Source organism: Lolium perenne, chromosome 6, assembly GCF_019359855.2.
Source record: "Lolium perenne isolate Kyuss_39 chromosome 6, Kyuss_2.0, whole genome shotgun sequence".
NCBI lineage: Eukaryota > Viridiplantae > Streptophyta > Magnoliopsida > Poales > Poaceae > Lolium > Lolium perenne.
Genome location: NC_067249.2, coordinates 220695697 through 220704152, shown reverse-complemented (window position 1 = coordinate 220704152; position 8456 = coordinate 220695697). Strand labels below are relative to the sequence as shown.

Below are 8456 nucleotides of genomic sequence, written 5' to 3'. Positions count from 1 at the left end.
TCTTCAAGCATAGCGAACGCTCTCTCCCGCTTAAGGCGGAGAGTAGGCGCTCCCAGTTGGAGGAGGGAGCTCCTATACATCGTCTGTTGCGTCCGCGAGCGCATGGACGCACGCAGACAACGCTCTTGGGACGCGGCCGGCTACCGACACAGTCTTCTTCCCAGGGCTGGCCCATAGGCCGGGCAAACAGTGCGCCTGCACTGAGCCCCGACGAGCTAGGGGACCCCGGCCCAGCTAGTAGTTCTATTTGCAGTATTTGAAATTTCTGATTTTTTAGTGCTATAAATGAGATAAAGGCCCATGTGCTGATGTCCATGCCACCCAGACCAGCTTGTACAGGACATGAGCGGAGAAAATCAATCGATCCTGAAAACATTCCTCTATCCTCTGGACCGCTCTAGTAGCCAGACGAAATGACCCATCTCCCCTGTCATGGACTCCTCCTTCCCCAAATCTGAGGTTGCCGTCAGCCATTAATGGAGGCCAAAGATGCAGATGCATGCCTCCATTCGTTCCCCAGACTTCTCCCGTCAGTTCTCAACGGTTCTATGTTTTTCCGATCAAATAGCCTTTTGGGATCTGATAGGTAAAAAATCCACCCTTACCGTTGCTCTTAGAGACTCGGACCTCAAACCACCGTCAAATAGCTCCGTTTTGATCTGTTATTCAGTCAAGTAGTCAATATTTCCATAGGCAAAATGAAAAGTGATGGTTGTGGTCTTGATTGGATCAGAGCCAGCCAGAGAGTGCTCACCGGGGAAGGGGAAGAATCGTTTTGTTCATGAAGACTCTTCTTGTTCATGCTAATGAAGCTCGGTCAGATGCTTTCGTTCCCTCTCTTGTCCTTTTTAGGCAACTTATATTATTTGTTTGTTCATATATCTTCTAGAAAGGAGTTATCCGGTTGTACCGAATATTCTTTGTTATTGAAATATGATGATTTTTTGGGTTGAAATATACGGTTTTAATAGTTTGTGTGTGTGTGAATAAGGGCCCTTTCGGTCATTTTGCACCGGGGCCTCGAAAAAGTATGGGCCGGTCCTGCTTCTTCCTCCGTATCGTCTCCATTGAACAGAACACAACTTAGTCCCCCCGTCGCCACCCAAGGCCGGACCGCTATCGCGGAGCCTCATCGCCCCACCGTCCTCCACCACAGCTCACCGCCGGTCCGCCGCCACCCCAGCCTCCCTCTAAACCCCCCTCCTCCAACTCCCGCCGGCACCCTCCTCCAACTCCCGCCGGCACCCTGCACCCCCTCCCGAAACCCCAAGATCTCGTCGCCGGCGAGCTCCTCGACCTGCACCCACCCACCCTAAACCCTAAGTTATCTTCCTCACCTCCACCGGCAATGCCGCGGCCAGCCGCATCGTCCTTGTCTCCGGTGAGGTCAATCCTGTCGCTAGCTAGGTGCGCTGGCCCGTTGTGTCGGTCGACCACGCGTTACCGCGCTAACTGACGCATCCGGTGGCCGTGCGCTCCACCGGCCTCTAGTCCATGCGAGTAGAAAGAAAAAGCCCAGCCCAACAATCTCGCTGAGGAAGGCTCGGCCCTTTGAAGCCCAAACACCTCTTACCCGGCCGAGTTCCAACTCTCGAACGGCGCCTCCCTCCTCCCCTAACCGCCCGCCGCCTCCCCTGTTCTCCCGCGGCGCCGAGCTCTCTCCGCCTCGCCTCCTCCCCCAGTCGTCCCTCCGATCACCTCCCGCGCTTCCTCACTGGAGACAGCTAGGCCCGAGCAGCACGTCCCGCCGTCTCCTCACCACGCCGGCATCAGGTAGGCCTTCCTCTCCGCCCCCTCTCTATCCTACTCTCCTGTCTCCTCTCTAGATCTGCTCACGGAAGTATCTCATCGTGGTTCCGTTCCTCTTCAGATCTGCTTGCGGAAATCCCCGCGGAAGTGATATCGCCGCGATTGCTGTCCACGTGCTAAAGTATCCTTTCACAACCTAGCAGGAGGGCGGCCACCGACGGTGCGCGGCCGGCAGGACGAAGGCTCGTGCCCTGCGCCAGCCCAGTACAGCGCCCCCGGAACAAATCTTTGCACCATTGCATGATCCAGATATTCTCGAGGATAGCAGCAAGGACCCCACGCCAGCCCATCTCCGCATCCACTCAACACATCCCAATTCTTCACCAGGAACAATCCTCTCGCCGGAACCAACCTCACCAAGGCATCCACAACACCATCAATCCCATGACGCCGGTCGATGCAAATTCCGAAGCACAGCCCACACCCACACCCCACGCCGAGGGGAGCAGCCGCAGCTGCTCCCCGAGCATCCAAGCCACCCCGGACATCGAGAGGAAGTACGTGCACCGGGTCTACGACGCCATAGCACCCCATTTCAGCGCGACGCGGTTCGCCAAGTGGCCCAAGGTGGCGGGGTTCCTCGACTCGCTGAGGCCCGGGTCCGTCGTGCTCGACGCCGGCTGCGGCAACGGCAAGTACCTCGGCTTCAACCCCGGGTGCTTCTACCTAGGCTGCGACATTAGCCCGCCGCTCATCGAGATATGCGCGGGGAGGGGCCACGAGGTGTTTGTTGCTGACGCTGTCAACATGCCGTACAGGGAGAATGTCGGTGACGCGGCGATCTCGATTGCGGTGTTGCATCATTTGAGCACCGAGGAGAGGCGGAGGAAGGCCATTGAGGAGTTGGTCCGTGTTGTGAAGAGGGGTGGGCTTGTGCTGATCACGGTTTGGGCTGTGGAGCAGGAGGACAAGTCGCTGCTTAACAAGTGGACTCCTCTCTGCGACAAGTATAATGAAGAGTGGGTTGATCCTAGCAGTCCTCCCGTGCGAAGCAAATCTTCTAGTGTGCTAGATAGCATTGGAGAGACTGATGAAGATACGGGCGCCGCGAAGCAGACAGATGATCAGCTGAAGAATAGTTACGATGGTTCAGAGGATAAGACTACTGCGGCTTGCAGTGATGATTCCTTGATTATGGATGAGCATGACAAAACCCAGCAGGAGTACTTTGTTCCCTGGCATCTACCATTTCACCGTGCTGAAATTGGTGGTGCATCTGCTGCTGCTCTTCAAAATGGATTGGCAAAGAAAGATGATAAGAAGGGCACTGTGGTCTACAACCGTTACTATCATATTTTTGTCGAAGGAGAACTTCAAAGGTGGAGTATCCTTACCCTTAACGTTCTCATGAAAAATGTCTCTTGTTTTCTCCTCTTTTTTATGAACCTGCACAAGTGAAGATATTAAATCATGCCATATTTTTTAAAATTCACCATAGTAGATGCATAATAAAGTCGTTCTACTCCATGGTGTTAATTTGATGACTAGTCAGATCATCCCGTATTTGTTCAGAGATGCCATACAAGATTTTGAATATTATATTCTTTGTTTGTTAACTTTTGCTTGATATAATTTTCATACGGCGCACTTGTCAATCAACTACTACCTCTGTCCCAGTTTATTAGTCCTGCCCATGTCCCTATGTCATCTATTGAACCAACTTAATATGAGTTATATGTTACAAAAAAATATATCATTAGAAACTTTACATGTTATATTTGCTAACAGTATATTTTTTGCGTTATAGAATTCATATTATTTAAGTCAAATTGACAACCTAGAGATACGCGTGGGACTAATAAACCGGGACGGAGGGAGTAGTTTATTTGGTTACATAAACAATGGTGTGGCAAAACGGGAAATGCAAGCATGGCATGCAATTTGACAACAGGCGTTGATTTGCTGTATCTTTCATGATTAAAGATTTTACGGGTGACCTATTGCTACCATCACCATCTTAGCCCTAATCATGTTAATAACTAGCCTTGAAAAAAAGGAAATGCTATACATAGTCTGCTCCCTTTTGCTTCATCTATTGGTGTTCTGATTGAAAATATTTTGCATTGTTGGTTGTCATTGTTTCAGGTTAGTTGCTGGTATGAAAAATGCAGCTATCGTCGACCAATTCTACGACAAATCCAACTGGTGCATAGTTCTTGAGAAGCTTTGAGCTGCAGACGAAGTGATGATAGAGAATTTATCTGTTGTCCCGGCCCTTGTATCTTGTAGGACTGTCAGATATTAGGCTAGGCGAGGGCACAGTTTTGAGCTCAAAATGCATGAGGCTGACAAAAGCAACAATTTTCTCAGTTCAACAATGTCACTGGCAATGCAGCACTTCAGTTTTCCTGGTGTAGCTGACTATCTTTTTTTGGCCTGCTGTCTTAATGTGTATCATGATTCGTATATGGGTTGCCTATTTGTCTCGAGTCAAGATTGCTCGATATTTTAAGGGCCATCTGACTTGCAGAAGTCCTGTACTATCTTTCAAACTATCGAAACATGTGAATTAGCATGATTGCGTGAACTATGTCTTGCATAATTGATCATTCTTTAAGTCAGTGAACACTCAGTATGCACTCTGCTTCATTTCTCAGTGGCAAAACCACGTCATCTGGATGTATAACTATCAGTTTACGGATCTTTTCAGAAAATTTGACCCTAAACCATGCATAATAAACTGTTCAACTTGTGACACTCTTCCTCTGAAGAGCAGCCAAGACCATAACCAAGGACAGAAGGTAAATACAAGGGCAATGATCTATCTCAAAAAAAAGGGGCAATGATCTGTACGGACAAAATGGAAAAAACTGCTACTGTGATTTTATATAATAACAACTATAAAGTTTAGAAGCAACCCCTGCCAAAGTACAAACAGAAGGGTATCTTGATGTTGAATGGAATGTGATGGTTCCAGTACCATGTGGTTCAACCTTTTTGGTGAATGCGCATGAGATATTCCTAAAATTTCAACACCGCCATCTAGGATGGTTCAAATTCAAGCCACTGATCACATGGGTGACCTCATTTCTAGGACCAACCCCCAAACGTATCACTTGGTACAATCAATTGAACACATTCTACTATAAAGAAGTTCAGAGCAGAGCGCCCGGTCAAGAAGCTACTTCCGAAAAGCTTAACTCTGGCTCGTCTGAAGTAGCTGTTTCTGAATTGATTTCAGAACCTGCAGCTGCCTTGCTTGCAGAGTTTGAATTGGGTAATATCCTGGTGAAGCCATCAACTGCTTCTGAAAAACTAAACTTTGTCTTGCTTGAACGAGCCATTTCTGAATTGCTCGCAGAATCTCTAGTTGGCTCTGTTGCAGCGTCTGTACGTACTCTCCTGGGTTTATTGGCGGAGTTGCCAAATGCTTCCAAAGCATCAAGGAAGAACTTTTTATTCGGGACAATACCCTGCTTGTTCATTCGTTGGAGCAACTTCTGGACAAGCATCTTATCGTTCGCCTTGGTGTATGCCTTGTAGAGCAACTTATATGTCGAAGCATTGGGCACGACACCTTTCTCTATTGCAGTATCCAACAGCCGATCTGCTTCCATAGGCAAGCGGTTCATGCAGTAGGCATCCAGCATTGCATTCAGCGAAGAAAGAGGAACGGTACTTTGTGAACTTACAAGCTCATCAAATATCTGTTGGGCCTTGGAGACGCAATCACAATACGCGTACAGAGTGATGAGACATTCTTGCGTCACATAATTTGGTTTGAATCCCAGTTCTTCCATCTTCTCAAGCACAGACTCAGCTTTCTCCATAAGTCTTGCTTTCCCATAGTTTGTTATCATGGAGTTAAACGTCGGGTGGGTGGGTTTCTCTTTGGATCGCAGTAAACTCTTGAACACCTGCTCCATCTTGTCGAACGTCTGCTTTCGCCCATATGAATCTATGAGTATGTTGAATGTGATCACATCCGGACGGCACTGCTTGCTTTTCATCCGCACCAATACAGACTCCATCTCCTTGATCATGCCGTTCTTCCCATACCCGTCGATCACTCCATTATACGTGTAGATATCAGGAGAGACCGGGCTTTCATCCAGATCCTTGAACAAGGTGTCCACCTGCTTCGTGTCGCTAGCCCGGGCACAAGCTCTTAAGAGAATGTTGTATGTCACGATGTTCGGCTGGCACCTCTCAATACCCTTCATCTTGTCGAAATAGCCGAGTGCCTTCACCAGGGCCTTACTCTTGTCCCGTGAGTGAAGGTGCGCGCCGATGAGAGCATTGTACACGGACGTGTCCGGCTTGCACCCGCTGTTCCTCATCTGGGAGAAGAGCCACATTGCCATCCGTATCTGCCCTTTCCTCCCCATCACAGATATCAGCTTCGAATAGATGCCGTTGTCCGCGACGTACCACCGCTGTTTCTGCATCCACCTGAAAATCTAGCAAAGCACGAAACATTAGATAGATAACGAGCAGAGATATCTGACAAACAGAAATTTCAGAAATCATCAGTTGCTAATCCATAGGGACATCTAAAACCACATCTAGAATTTTATTCTAGATCAATCCTATGCAAAGTATATGTTGCTATCTGATTCAGAATTATGGCTATGTTACGCGAGTGAATTTCGTCAGAAAAATGTTATGCATGTGAATCAACGGACTGGCTCTTGCTCCTGATTGATCTAGTAGAGACGGGCAGTAGGATATATGCTTGCGGCTCACCTCGAGGCACTGGACCCAGCCGTCGCGGCGGCCGAGCTCCTCGAAGAGGAGGAAGCAGTGCTCGGTGCGGACCACCTTCACGTGCCGGTCCAGCACGGCCACCAGCCGCTCCTTGCCGCCGGACGTCTTCCGCAGGAAGAACCGCACCAGCTCCGCCGCCTCAGCGGCCGGGTCCGCCCCCTCCCCGGCGTCCGCTCCCCGCCGCTTGCCCCTGGCGGCCGCAGCCCCGGCCGCCACCGCCGCATGGCGCGCGGAAGCCAGGGCCGGGTGGCGCTGCGGCCATGGGCTCGAGGTGTTTGGGTAGGCGAGCATCTCTGGGTGGCGGATTAATGGAGTTGCATTTGGGTTCGCAGCGCCGGGAAGGAGAGGGAGGTTCTGGGTTCTGGATAGGGGAGAGGATGAGTGGGGTTTTGGACGGCTGGGATTGCTTGGTTTGGGACATGGACGGTAGATTTGGCGCAGAACTAAAAGGGCAATAGGGCAAAAAAAATATAAAGAAAAAAGAAACCGGATTAGATTCGGGGTTATTGAACCCGACGTGAATCGAACACGCAACCTTCTGATCTGGAGTCAGACGCGCTACCATTGCGCCACGGATCCGGTGATGCTACCAGGATGATGCAAGGGTATACAATGAGTATTCTTTATTTTTGAAGGTTCACACTACATACTTACAAGTGTATAAATATCCACATTTTAACACTTAGAATGCACTTACATGTTTGCTAGATTGCATGGACAAGTATTTTCAAAGTGACATGTACAAAACACAAAACTAATGATATACTAATAGAAAAATGTGGCATCACTAATTCACTATTAACAATAACAAGTATAGACTCATTCATACTATTCCACCACATCTATGCATGATAGATATTTCTGAAACCTGTACAGTTAATTAATTTATTTAAACCAATTATCGATGAATCTATGTAGATTGCCAAGAAAAACATAGACTATATAGAGATACTCGTGGCTAATAGTCAAGGTTTTACAATATATTCTACGAGATGTCAATGGTTCAAATCCCCATATCTCCCAGAACAAGTTGATCTATCTCTTTATGAGTATCGTTGGCTTCGTCTCTCATGTCTCTTTTGTAACTAAATTTGTGTTGTATACCTGACACCATTTGCCTGAATGCATTTGAGAGGTTCCTACTAAGAAAATAAAAGTTATGCCGTACAAATCGGGTCCCTGTGGATTCCTTCGAACATGTTCACATTTTCATTGGGCATGACCTCCTGACATGATTGATCTATTGGCTTCTTTGTTCTTGATATTGTTTTTTTACTGAGTTTGGCAACTTGATCTATTTTAAGAATTTGTTTGCTTGGTCTCTGAAGTCTCTTGCTTTACTTCTTCGGTATTCATAGTTTCATACCCACATTGATGCTTTTAGGGGCGCCACAAAGGAAATAAAAGTTAATCTGCACCCCGTCGTGAAATCGAACAATTTGATTTCTTTAGGAATTTATTTGCTTCACTCGGCCTTTTTCTTTACTTCTTTGGTATTCATAGTTTCATACCCCACATTATTCAATCGAATGTATTTAGAGATGCTAGAAAAGTTAATCCGCATGGATCGGAGTATTGAACCTAGCATGAATCAAAGAATTTTTATCTCTTTAAGGAATTGTTTGCTTCACTTAGGTCTTTTGAAATTTCAAGCTTTCAAATCCCACATTATTCAATATAAATTCATTAACGGTTGTAACCAAAAGTTAATCCGCATGAACCGTGGTATTGAACCCGACGTGAATCGAACACGCAACCTTCTGATCTGGAGTCAGACGCGCTACCATTGCGCCACGGATCCCTGGTGCTTATGTAGACTAATTAAGCTTCACATTATCCTGATCACACCTAACCTGGAAGTTCTATGAAAGTACAGCACATGGTTGGCCCCTCATCAGGAGCTTACTTTCCACTTAAAAAATGCTTAAACTTCTCTAAGA

General features: G+C 47.5%; 2 protein-coding genes and 2 non-coding genes across 4 annotated transcripts; 1 reads left to right on the top strand and 3 right to left on the bottom strand.

The window, feature by feature from the left end:
- Nucleotides 1-1581: 1581 nt before the first annotated feature.
- On the top strand, nucleotides 1582-4370 carry LOC127306152 (tRNA (carboxymethyluridine(34)-5-O)-methyltransferase). The gene is made up of 3 exons (XM_051336766.2): nucleotides 1582-1773; nucleotides 1871-3128; nucleotides 3895-4370. Exons 2-3 carry the CDS (start codon nucleotides 2050-2052, stop codon nucleotides 3977-3979), a joined length of 1164 nt encoding a protein of 387 aa, XP_051192726.1. The 5' UTR covers nucleotides 1582-1773; nucleotides 1871-2049; the 3' UTR covers nucleotides 3980-4370.
- A 240-nt stretch (nucleotides 4371-4610) lies between these two features.
- Nucleotides 4611-6913, bottom strand: LOC127306151 (uncharacterized). The gene is made up of 2 exons (XM_051336765.2): nucleotides 6496-6913; nucleotides 4611-6209 (listed from the first exon to the last, which is right to left on the bottom strand). The coding sequence occupies exons 1-2, from the start codon at nucleotides 6805-6807 to the stop codon at nucleotides 4923-4925; spliced, it is 1599 nt and encodes a 532-aa protein (XP_051192725.1). The 5' UTR covers nucleotides 6808-6913; the 3' UTR covers nucleotides 4611-4922.
- Nucleotides 6914-7023: 110 nt separating this feature from the next.
- On the bottom strand, nucleotides 7024-7095 carry TRNAW-CCA (transfer RNA tryptophan (anticodon CCA)). Its single transcript has one exon. It is a non-coding gene; the product is annotated as a tRNA-Trp (tRNA).
- Nucleotides 7096-8245: 1150 nt separating this feature from the next.
- TRNAW-CCA (transfer RNA tryptophan (anticodon CCA)) lies at nucleotides 8246-8317 on the bottom strand. Its single transcript has one exon. It is a non-coding gene; the product is annotated as a tRNA-Trp (tRNA).
- Between the last annotated feature and the right edge of the window lie 139 nt (nucleotides 8318-8456).